Source organism: Mirounga leonina, unplaced genomic scaffold, assembly GCF_011800145.1.
Source record: "Mirounga leonina isolate KUSES-001 unplaced genomic scaffold, KU_Mleo_1.0 Mir_175, whole genome shotgun sequence".
NCBI lineage: Eukaryota > Metazoa > Chordata > Mammalia > Carnivora > Phocidae > Mirounga > Mirounga leonina.
The window spans coordinates 27,418,144-27,431,023 of record NW_023270453.1 but is presented as its reverse complement, the minus strand read 5'-3'; the positions used below and the strand labels follow the sequence as shown (position 1 = coordinate 27,431,023).

Sequence of the window (12,880 nt, the reverse complement as noted above, 5' to 3'; positions counted from 1 at the left end):
TCCTCTTTGACTATTCTAGCCTGTCCTAGCTGTAGTCTAGATAATGACATTTATAGACCATTTGTCTACAAGTATATATTTGTAGACCATGGCGGGGGGGGGGGGGGTGACCAAGCTTTATTCTAAAAGCTTCTCAAGATACATGGGAGAGGATCTTAACCAGTCCCAGACTCAAAACATCTATAAAACCACTTCAAATATAGCAAAACTTCCCCAAAAAGGCCCAAGTAGAAATGGAAGAAATTCTCCAAATGAACAACATGAAGTCATCTCAACTTGACTCTGACATTTCTGAATGTTGCTCACTTCCTTAGCCTGGATTTGAACAGATCACCTTCCCCAATCACTTAATACATTTTTCAGCCTCATGTTTTCTCGGCTCAGAACCAGTGCAGAAAACATCTTCTGGACTCTTTAGCTTCTAAACAGGAAACCGTAGAGTTCGCCTATCCGAACTGTCACACATCTGAACTCTGTATGCGTAAGTTCACTTGTAACACCTGTAACATCTATGAGAAACGGACCATTCCACCCATGGCAAATCAGATGGCATCTCTCCGTGCAATTCAAAACCTCTTTCAATTCTGAGTCCCGACAGATCAGGTCTGAGATAGGAACCTTGATTCTGGATTCATCAGAGCAGAGTAATAGCCACTACCTGGGAGTTGAGAAGACACAGTAAGTCCAGCTTTTGGCTATAATTCCTTCACTCTGGAATGCCTCCTCAAATAAAGACCCATAGCCATGCTCTCTGTAATGCCAAGCTCAAGGCCATCCTCCTCATAGAAAGGCTGTTTCACCTTCTTTGTGTTTTGACAACTGTTCTACCAAAATCACTGAGAAATCCCCATCATGCTTTGAAATCAACATGGCCCCCAGGTAGGGTTCAGTCTACTGGGGGAACCACAAAGAGTAATCTCAGAGAGTTTATCTCCTCTCTGAGCCACGTCCTCCATCTGTGAATGGACGTCGTGGTGCATTCTGACTGCTTTATAAGGCAGTAGTGAGGTTGATGTGAGGGTTACTGGTTACCAGTCAGCAACCAAATGAGTGTCAGTTATTGATGCTTTAAAGGTAGCATTGCCTTCTCTCTATCCCAGATGGGGTCACCACACTAAAGCCCATGGAGTACATGTGTCAGAACTCCCCCTGAGGTAAGCATCTGGAGCCCCCATACACTGTGTAAGCAGATCAGAGATTCTGAGAGGTTAACTAGCGGGGTGAGAAGAACGAGCAAGTGCACACGCGCACACACACACACACACTATACTCTCACTTGGAGACAAAACACAAAGTCAGGATGCACTGCCCATATCCAGATTATGCCACAATATTTTAATCCCAGGTGAGTATCCCTCACCTCTAAGAGACCAGATCTTGGGGGCACACAAACCCTTTCAATATTCATTTGAACAAAACGAATGAAAATCTAACTCTGGAATGGTACTGTCCAATAAAAACATAATGAGCCAAAGATGAGCCATTTTAACTTTTATAGTAGCCATATTAAAAAAGTGAAAAGAGGGGCAATTCATTTTTATATATTTAATCCAACATACTAAAATAGTACCATTCCAGTGTGTAATCAACTTAAAGATTAATGAAATATTTTACGTAATTTTTGTCCTAAGGTTTCAAAATCGAGTATGTATTTTATACTTATAGCTCATCTCGGTTTGGACCAGCCATATTTCAAGGGCCCTATAGCCAAATGTGGTTATTGGCCACATATACTATATGGTTATACTGCAAAGCACAGCTCTAGAAAAACCTATCCTGTGTTCTCCTTACCACTGAAGGGGGAAAGATTCCTGATTGATCAGCTCTGTAGTTCCTAAAGAATTAGGAGTTACCTGGGAGAACTTGTAAGAATGCAGATTTTCAGGCTCCCTCTCCAGACCTATAAATCAGAATCTCGGGCAGGGACACGGAAAGAGGAAATGGATTCTGCATTTTTAGTAAGTTCTGCAGGTGATTTTCATGCACTCTAATGTCTGATAACTGCTGTTCTATTTTTTTAATTCAAATTCTGCACTGATAGAGCTCTCCCTCACTCAGGCTAATTCAGAACTATCTGGATATCTTTAATTTTTATAAGTAAACTCATAGAGAAATTTTATTTTTATAAGGTATCACTATTGCCTGTAACAAGCTTTGAACTATGCCTAGTGCACAGCAAGCTCTCAGTGAATGTTATAATTATTTTTACTAAGTTCCTTTGTTTGTATGTTCCCTGAACACCTGCACTCTTCTATTATAATACACATCACATTTTATTGAAACAGACCAATTAACTACAAATCAATTTGCTGCATGACGACTTTGCTGGATAATCAAATCACCAAAATGTAAGGAAGACAATTAGATGAAGTTTGCCGAAGGATCAATTAGGGGAATGGCCCATTTGGAAACCTCTAAATATTATCTGAGGCTGTGTGGATGTGCGAGTGTGTGTTTATGTGCCTGTTTGTGCAACATACATGCGCAGGTTGGGCGGGGATAGAAAGATGGAAGAGGGTGATGACACCCCACGTGGCCATGAACTTGCTTCTAATAATTACTTCATAAAGTATATAGCAGCCCATTCACAGGGGATTGTTTTAATGGCTTTGGCCATTCATTTGGCCAGGGCTTTTTTGCAGACCCCCACCCTTACCTAGTGTCCAGTACTCATAGAGAACTGGGAGTGTGTCCCCAGGTTGGAGTCCCATGCCTCTGAGACAGTGCCTGGCCCAGTGGAGGAGGCCAGACTTGCTGCCAGACAGAGACCCAGCCTCCACCTGCACCCCATAAACACACAAGCATGCATACACACTCTCTTGAGCAGGCGGCAGCTGGGATTCAGCAGCCAAAACCGCTAGTTCAAAGTTTCTGGTAGTTTTTAGGGGATGGCTTATCCATTTTTAGCCACTGATTTTCAGCAAAAGAAAGATTTTTGGAGAACTGACCCGGAACACACATTGCTTGTTTAACCCTGTCTCCCAGAATACACAGAATGCCCCCCAGCAAGGCAGCTGCTTCCCGTCATCACCCTGTCCCTGCACCTAGACTAGTCCCCAGCACGTCAGAGTATTCAACACACACCTGCTGCAGGAAGGGGACGCACCAAGTCAAATCAATACCCAGTGGAATAGTCATGTGGAGAGCTGTTTAGTTCCCTTAGGGCCCCTCAACATTTTAACAACTATGCTCCCCAACTCACTAGTTTTTTAGGAGCAAGATTAGCACAGCTGAAGAGAGCAGGAGGACTCCATCTGGAGGCAAAGGTCAATGGTCCAAGGTCAAAATACAAGGAGCACGTGGGGGCAGTGTGGTCTAGTGGAAAGAACTTTGTCATCAGACGGACTCCATTGGGATTGGGACCAAGTTACCAAAGTCCTCTGAGCCTGAGCATTTTTTTTTTTCTTTTTTTAACCTCTAAGAGGAGGAGCAGGATAACAACTATCTCACTGAGCTGATGTGATAAATCTTATGTGCATATATGCACACACACACGTATATGCAGGTACCTATGTATATGTAAAATTTATCAAGCTTGCTAGCACAGAGAATTTGCTCAAAAATGACAAGAAGTTATTGTCACACCCTGGAGAACTCAGCGAAGCCCGTTTGAGGGACAAGGACTGCAGGGATGGAGGGCTCCCGCCTCATGGCGACAAGAAGTCTTAGCACTCCATGGAAATAACTGACGTGCTCCTGGAACAAGAGGGAGAGAGTGGACATTTAACACGGACCGAACCTCATCCACTTCTAATCTGCCGGCCTATCCTGTTTGTTCTCCGGTCAAAATACAGCCCAAAGCCAACCACCTTTTTGGCTCTTCCAGCACCATCGTCCTAACCCAGGCCCCTGCCACCCCTCCCTGGACTGCTGTAAGAGACTCCCAACTAGTGCTCCTTCTCCTGCTCTTGTCCTTTGGCGATCTGTTCTCCACAATGCCGTCTAACTCATCATTAAAATGATAAGGCAGATCACAGCTGACCCTCCAGTGCCTTCCTACCACACTTAAATCTTGAGTGCTTTCAAATTCTCCAAGTCCTCATTTGTCCTGAGCCCTGGTGGTCTTCCTGATTTGATCTTGAAAACTCTTGCCTTGTACTCATAGCCTGTGGCCTTGCTGCACATCCTGCTGAGCCTGGCCACCTCAGGCATGCCTCAACCACATGGCATTTGCACTTGCTGCTTATTCAGCCTGAAATGCTTACGATTCCACAGTGCCGTACCTGGCTCACACCCTCACTTGATTCAGGTCCCTCCCTGCTCAAACGTCACCCCCTCAGAGAGGTCCTCTCTGCTCACTGAACCTAAAGTAACATTGCATCCTATTTTCTATCCGGCCCTCTGCTCTTTGATCATTATAGCTGTTGTATAACTTGCCATGCAAGTTTATCACATGCCTTTGCATCTACACGTTGGGTGTCTGGTCTCCACTAGAAGGGAGGCTCTTTGAAGGGAGGCTTCTCCTGGCTTATTGAATGCTATGTCCTGAGGGCTCAGAACACTTGCTGATACACAGTGATGACTCACTACATATTAATGAACTGAAATGAATTTCTAGCTGTTCTGCCAAAATCACTAACTTGGCTTTTCAACCTTCATTCGAGTATAAGACCCATATTCTCCTTCTACTACAATCACTAGCCCATCCTGGAAAAGCTCCAGTGAGTCACAGTGGCAGGGGGACCTCGAGTCTGAGAAGGGGAAATCACCTTGTCCCTTTTGCCATCTCTTGCAGGATCTAACTCATGAAAGGTTCTTGATGGTACAGAATGAGAACCCCCATGCATGCTGGGGGTTCAGTGCTGCAAAGAGCAGTTGCCAGAGACACCCACATGAACACTTTGTCTTTCAGGAGCAACCAAACCAAACGCAAAACCAAACAACGAATACCAGTGCTGGAGACACTATTGAATAAGAAAACAAATACAGTCTCACAAAGTGCACATACGAACGAGAAAAGTTTCTTCTCCGCGGCTAGCAAAAGCAGAGTCGACATTTTGGCATCCTCTCCAAAAGACCCAAGTAAAAATCGTCACTTTTCCTCTGGGGACAGGAAGAAAGGGTCCTTCAGTGCCACAGATCCTATTGTCTGGCGATTTTCATCTCACATCTTTACCCCGTGCCACTGACAAAACTGGCCAGATCTGCCTGACAGGCAGCTGTGTAAGAATAATACGCCCTTATAAGAATTGCAGTTCTAAAATCCATTGAGCCCTCAAAACTGAGATTTTAAGTGTCTCGTTGATTTCTTTCTTCACTTAAAAAGAGAGAAGTTGTCTTTTGTCGAACACTGAAATCCAGGAGATACCAGGATTCAAGAGACCTGCCCTAAGGAGTGTTGTTCTGCACGCGGGGATGGTGTTGTTGGTTAGAATAGGGGTGCCCCGGGTTCTCCCAGGCGCTCAGAGACTTCGTCGAAACCATGAATCACAACCTTTGCTGACCGACCGATTCTGATTTTCCATATTCACTCTATGAGGAGGGAGGACTGGCTGGGAGATAATTTGACATTTGATTGATATGGGTATCTCCTTTTTCATGCTTGGTTCAAAATTAAGAGTTCAAATTGAACCTTATGAAGCATACAACGTATTATTAATATGGCCATCAAAGCAACAGGGATATCTCTCTCAATTTGAAATCTGATCAGTAGCAATTCATTAAGAATCTACTAAGCAGCTGTCCTAAATCAGGTAAGGTGGGTGAAAACACGCGCTCTACCCAGGCAAACTTTCATTATCTGTGGCCTCTTTTAGGAACAGTGAGTGTGGACCACTTGCTTACAAGGCAGGGTTTGTTAAGTCACGGGATGAAATCAATGTCTACCTCTTAAAGCTGCAACTTCGCTGTGTTTGAGCTATGATGTCAAAATATAACCTAAGATACACTGGGACATGCAGACATTTTAAACGAGAGGTGGAGGCGATAGAAGGCAGCATGTCCACCAATGGCATCTATTCACATTTTAAGCCAACATCCCTCCCCACCCTGGTCAGTTACCCCTTCAGATGCATGCTCCCTTTCCTAGGTTTTGAAGATGTCAAATGTCTCTTGCATGCCAGGAACATTCCCTGCCACCCCCAGCTACACAACTATCCACCTTCTACTATTAAGTATTAGTGAAGTGTTAGGGATGTCACCACCTCTCACAGGGAGAAACCGATGTTTGAGGCTAGGAGTTGAGGAAGGAAAATAGGGGAGCCCTTATCCAAGGGGTTTTATAGAAATGGAGTAAGCTGTCGCTTTAAAATATAAGCATGCATACTTCCTGAACTCCCAAGGTAAGACTTTCAGCCATTAAAAATATGGAGACCGATTCTATCAATGAAACCGGCCCTTCCTTTTGCTGGAGACATGTTCCTAGCAAACTGTCCTTCCTTTAGTTCCTTCTCACCAAAGACTCAGTAGGGAGTGAAGCGTTAGCAAACAAGCCTTCATTTACTGCTCCACTGATAAAATGTGATTGGTAGCAGATGAAGTTCTATCTGCAAGGCTCTGTGTAATGTAGGCTTTTGAAGGTCATTTCATACTCAACTACATGTTCATGAGCTGTACAGTCCTCCCTTGTTGGCTAGAAGCAACATATTGGTAAGATTTCCTAGTAATTGTTTTGGTCAAAGTTCAAGCTTAAAAGCAACAAAACAAAACAACCCCAAACTCAAAACAAAAAAAACAAAACCAAAAAACCCCGAATCTGTTGGCACTCACCTATCTTGACATTTAATCAAGTAATTCCATGCTAATGAAAGTCCAAACATAACTGTTCTGAACCACATCAAAGCAAAAAGACAGGCGTTATTTTGACGGACACATCATGTAACTGTGCAATTTACATTTGCCAATGCCCTGATTCCAAAAGCAGAAGACTTTGTCTCTCTAAATCCTGCTACTTGTAATAGGTTTTAAAAGAAAGGAGATGGAGGATCTTTGATTAATAGAATGAAGATCCCCTTCTCATGAGACAGAGATAATTATATTCTCCAATGCCTCTAGCTTTCTGAATTCAGTCTTTTATAACCAGTCATTCAATAAAGATCCCAAATAGTTCATATATACATCTGTGTGAACCCAGGCAAAATACGTCAAAAAACATACAAGTCACACGTATGTGTCCTTAATCTCCCCCGTTCAGCATTTTAACATAAGAGCACTGCTTATACCGTGATTGTATTGTGGCTTCATTCAACATAGTCTTACTTTTCTAGATCATGTATCATTAAGACTGGAAATAAAATATCCAAGTTAGCAAAATGCCTCGTATCTTTTTAGACAGCGGAGCCTGAAGGCTTCAGCTATACTCCAAAGATATATGGACTTTGTTTCTGTTTTGCCTTTTTTTTTTTTTAAACTCAACTTTCTAGAGTGACCAACTGCAGCATGTGAAGGAAAAAAAAAAAAAGAGAGAGAGAGAGAATACTGAGCTTTGGATGGATGCATCAAGAAGTAGCAATGTTTGTTACCTGCAGAGGTGTTACAAGAAATTTCATCTGCTGCAACGAAGACGAACTGATTTCTGGAAGAGAAGATAAAATTCACAATACTGCTCGCTCAGGGGGAAATGTGCTCTCTGCCAACTGGGTGAATGTATCAGATGCGGGGAGGGAGGGGTGCTTCGTTCGAATGGATGTTGCAAGGAAATGTGTGGATAAATCTCAGACCTTGAGAGTTTAGAAAGATTGTGAAACAGGCATGCGGGGACCTCGCCAACGGAATCATGGTGATGTGAGAACGGGGACCATGTACACACTGTTGCACCGTCATATTAATACTAAGTGTTACCAGAACGTCATGCCAGGGGATGTTGCTAAGGCTAGGGCAGTTCAAACTGTGCTTGGATCTCTGCGCTAAACGGAGACTACATTTAAAGAAAATACGGACGGTCTGTTGGGGAAAAGGGGATACTAGCTATGAAAATCATAAAATTCCAGACTCTTTATTATTGTGGTATAATATCAAAAAAATTTTTCTTTAAAAGGAAAGAAAAAGAAATGCTGTCATTTCAGAAGAGAATGTTATATGGTATCATGTTATGGATAATTTCCTCACCAAACTAGGCTGGCTACATAAAGAAGGTAAGAGCACTCATCTATTGGAATAAATCCTATCTTATCAAATTATTTTTAATGATGCCGTATTTAAAAGAAAATTAAAATGGAAAATGCCATTTTACTTTGATTTAGTAAATCCAGAAAGATGATAAAACTCTCTTAAGATGTTTCCAACTGTGGCATTTGCACAATGAAATGTGTTCTAATTCAGACCTACTGTTTATTTCTCCAGAAATAAGAACGTCTGTGGGAGGCAGATTATAAAAATGCCCCCAGTGAGATTGGCTAGGCTCTTAACTGTCTCAAAATCGGCAGTAGAGAGTCTTCTGGTTCTCATGTGTTAGATTTTACTGTGCATATGAATCATTAAGAAGAAGCAAGATAAATGCATTTTTTGGGTCTTAGTTTGATGGGTCTTGTCAAATGTTTTAATGCTTCCAAAAGTATCTAGTGATTGAGCATTTCTTAAAACATCTTAAGAAAGTTTTACTGTTGCAAGACGTACACCCTGGAATATAAATAGAGCTACCATTGGAAAATTCACTAGAATTTAGCATCCAGTTGAAAATTCTAGCCATTTCCACACCAATGAAACCTAAACAAAATTATACATGCTCTGAGAATAGTATTCCATATGTTTCTCTTCCACGTAACAAAAGGCAGCCTAGTTCATTTATCACCTCTCTTAAAAGACTAGAAGTTAGTGTTCCGGGATTTCTGCTGTCTTTTTGCTTGGACATAGACTTTCTGAGCCCCACCAACATCTGGCTTCAAATTTCTGAGGTTTGAGGAGCAGTACAATTAATATCCCTGAACATGAAGATGTTTGGGGTGAATATTTGTTTTGACTTATTTACCTTTGACTTACTCAAGGGGCAGTAAGATATGGACACCCCAATTACATGTATGAGATTGTTGGATGGGCCAAACAAGCACTTGGAAGGACTGTTTATAGTATGCCCACAAGGAGAACACTACCATAACCAAGAGTGGCCACCTGGTTTATCCAGAGGGGCAGGGTCTTTGGTATAGCCATTCTCCTATTTATGGGACGGGCCTCATTAGTTAAGTAGTTCTAGCCAGTACAGACCCTTTAGTCCTAGAAGACTCTGGCACCTTGCATCCCACTTCTGCATTTTCCCTAAGGAACTGTCCCACCTGCTAGACATTAGGAAAACCATGAGAGGCAACCAACAGAAGTAAAATGATGATTGAATGAACAGGGAAAACTTGTAAGAATGCAACCTACAAGTATGTTTATAAAGATACTAGACCTTTAATTTAATTGTACCAGAATTTTAGGAAATATGATGGTTGTCCTTCACAGCACTCTTCCTTGGGACATGATACACTAACTCTGAAAAATAATGCTACCATTTCTCCATTCCCTTCTTACTCCTCTCTCTCTCTCTTTCTTGGATAACCTATATATTTTGAATTTTTTTAGAGAGTCTTTGTGATTCCTGAGCAAAGTTCTGAACAAAGGGGATGACTCAAAGAGTTGGCTTAGAAGTCGGCCGACTGTCAAATCAAATGTATGTCAAAGCATAAAGTTATCACCAATAATGATATTGTATGGGAGAGGCCATGGCCTTTGCAGCAGAGTGCAAAAAAGGAATTATTAAAGAGTATTTACAAAAAATAGTAGCCATTTGGATGTATCAATTCTATACTGATTTTTTTTTTTAATTCCACATAAACATCCAGAAGATTTCCCTAACATTTCAGAAAACTGCCTTTCTATGGAGCTCGTTAATTCCATGGAGTCAACTGGCATGATCAGCCCTTGCCCCACTATGCTACCCTTTCACCAACTGATTATGAGTACGGTGAACAGGAAATGCCTGCAAATTATTGCCTGGGGAGGGATGTCAGGCCAACGTGGCCCACATGTGAAGCCAACAGAGGAATCTGGGTAGAGTTATAAGGGGCAGGTTTCATGGCGATGTCTCTGTCCACTATGTTATAACATTTTTATATACGGTCTGTTTCTCCCTACTTGACCTTTAAGACAAACGATCTATCTTAGCCCATAAATGGATCATATGTGACCCTCTCTGTGGAATCATTTACCCCAAATGACCAGAGAGGTATGATCAAAGAGATTAATGATGTAGCTGGGAAGTCAGCTCTCCCCAAGCAAGGTCAGGACAAACTGAATGCCCACAGCAGTGCAGGTACACTCTGGACAGCGGGCTCACCTTTCAGAGCAGAGAGGAGGCTGGTACGGGGCCTGACCCCTTATGGCAATCCTAGTCTGCTCTGCACTCTCGACATAGACTGAAGAATTTAAACTTCAAAAGCAGTTGCACTCGACTTTCAGCAAACTGGTTGTAGATGCTGAAGTCTGGCCAAGGAGATCTCAGCCTTGGCTGCACATGGTAAAAACACCTGGTGCCCTTCTAAAATTCCCAGTGACCAGGCTGCACCTGAGATCAGTTAAATGGGAATCTCTGTGGGTGGGTCTCGGACACTAGCAGTTTCTAAAGAGCTCCAGGCGTACAAGCCAAGGGTGAGGGCCACTTGTCTAGCTGAATGCTTCTCACCTGCCTGCTCCCTAGACTTATAAGGAGAGGTTAAAATAATGTGAATGCCGAGGCCCTTCTCCTATGGTCCTAGACTAACTGGTGTGGAGCAGGGTGTGGAATGAGGTAGTTTAGGAGATGCTCGGCAGCTGAGTCTTCTATCAGCCACAGCTGAGAAGCACTGGGTATGGCACAAATACAGAGTGGAAAGGGAGCTGAATTACTGAATTTTTTGCAGCTTTTGCTTCTTTTGTAACTTCCATTTTGTCACCCACCATGCTAGCCTCTTAGGCAACCTGCTGAGGATGTAACCACAGACACACCATACATGGCCCAGGAATGGTCCCTCTTAGTTTCTGGAGGCCTTCTGAGAGAATGGATGTTAAACCTCATTTTTGAAAGCGAAGCTGGTCTACAGTGGCCACGATGTCATGCTCTCTGTATCTGCTTCCTCCCCTGTTCCTCTTCTTTCATCACCTCCCATGGGCAAACCCAAGAGCATCTTTGCTAGGTCTTTCCACTTTCCTTCTGAGTCTACATCTAATTCTCTTTACCAGTTTTTTTCATCTGGAATTTTTTTTTTTTTCCGAGCCCTCTACTGCAGAATTTCTCAAACTTCCCTGAAGACAAGAATTAGCTAGAATGCTTGTTAAAAATATATAGATGTCTGGGTTTCAGCCCTGACCGCCTGAATCAGAACCTCCAGGAGAGAGGTCTGATCCTCTATACATTTGGCAAGAACCAAGGCCTGGTTATTGACCAGCTCTGGGGCCCCCATTCGCACTGTCCTAAGTGGCTGGTGTTCCTGAAGAGAATCATGGTCCCAGGTAATTCGTACCATGGGGAAATTTGGGAACACTGCCGAGAAATCTCCGGCAAGTTCATTCCCATTTTCATTTCAGAGCCCCAACTTTTCCCAGGAAGACTGTTTGACAGGGGGAGGCTTTGTGGGAGGAGGGAGGATTACTAATTTAAGAAAAATAATGAAATGGTTGATGACTGAGCACAAGGGAGAAGGCTACGTTTGTCTTGAGTCTTTGCAATGTTGATGCCAAGAAGCCACTGGCCTAATGTCAATGGAGTATTTATCCATGACAGGTGGCTGCCAAGCCTTGTATCTATGCATTAAATGATTTAATTTTCCTGACCACGCCTCTTCCTATCCCAGTTTTTACAGACGAAGAGGCAGAGGCATAGCAGGTCAGGGAACACGCACAAGCTGGTAAGTGGTGGTGAAATCTGAACATGGTTGGGTTGGCTCAAGACCTGACTCTTACTCACTCGCTAAGATTGGGCTCAAGGGCGCCCTTGTAGGGGTACTGAGTCAGCAGTGGAGGGTCACGTCTCTACGGAGGGACTTCCTGATACTGTCCTGAACCTTCTATTCCTCCCAGACGAAACAATACAGTATTTGGATTCCCCTTGGAGTATGATGTTAATTGAGGCTTGAGAGAGATAATTATATTCTGCTTTAACAACTTGGAATGTGGAATGGCATGGGCCATGGTCTTTCTCTCTTTTCATTCTATTACCAGACTTCATTATGTTTTACAACGGTTTTCACAGACCAACCATCTAGACTCTGAATCTGACTCAGCTGGTGGTACATTTAAATTAGTCCTGTGACCTGCCATGTCATCCTTCTATCCCACTTTTCTTCTTAGGCTAAATCTCATCTCTCTGCAATTTTCTTTCTTCTAAAAATTACCCACAGCTGAATTCTAAGAGAGAAATTAAAATAGTAGCCAGCCAGTATTGCTGGAGGGAATGTGAGAAGCTGGGTTTCAAGAGAGAATAAAACTTGTGGCACAGGAAGGGGGGAGAGAAGGGAGGATAGACGGGGAATATTCTCCCATCAGAGAATGCCGGTTTTAAGTTTCACTGTTAAATATGCTGGTGGCTTCTCATTCTTTGGCCTCTTAATTCTCTTATGTCACTATTGTTACACAAAACTCGGGGTGGACATCACTCAGGGCAAGTTTCTTCTTGTAGCCAATGCTATGAGTAATCAATCTAGCACGCACGTGCACACACACACAAACACACACACACAATGTGTTTAAAACCCCCAAGGCTAGCTAGTAAAAAAAAATCCCTAGAGCCTTAGAAGTTTTCTTCTCCTATGGTAGATTGCAGTCAAGATGCCCTAAGAGGATAGTGGCACAAAATCAAATTAATCCTATCTGTAGGTTCTGGGGCACCTGCTGGTTATAAGGCAGAGTTTCTCAACACTGACTGCCTATTACAAATCAGCTACTAGATAGATAGATAGATAGATAGATAGATAGATAGATAGATAGATAGATA

At 42.8% G+C, this 12,880-nt stretch overlaps 1 protein-coding gene across 6 annotated transcripts in view; it reads right to left on the bottom strand.

Annotated features, from left to right (window-relative positions):
* The window catches only part of RBFOX1 (RNA binding fox-1 homolog 1), a 334,649-nt gene that overhangs the window by 11,025 nt on the left and 310,744 nt on the right, over window positions 1-12,880 (bottom strand). For 4 of the 6 annotated variants that reach the window (XM_035022232.1, XM_035022226.1, XM_035022229.1 and 1 more), the window contains one exon: window positions 7,461-7,513. The exons of the other annotated variants lie outside the window; for them this stretch is intronic. In XM_035022232.1, coding sequence (XP_034878123.1) covers window positions 7,461-7,513 — 53 coding nt within the window. The remainder of the gene's footprint in view (window positions 1-7,460; window positions 7,514-12,880) is intronic. 6 annotated transcript variants of the gene reach the window in all.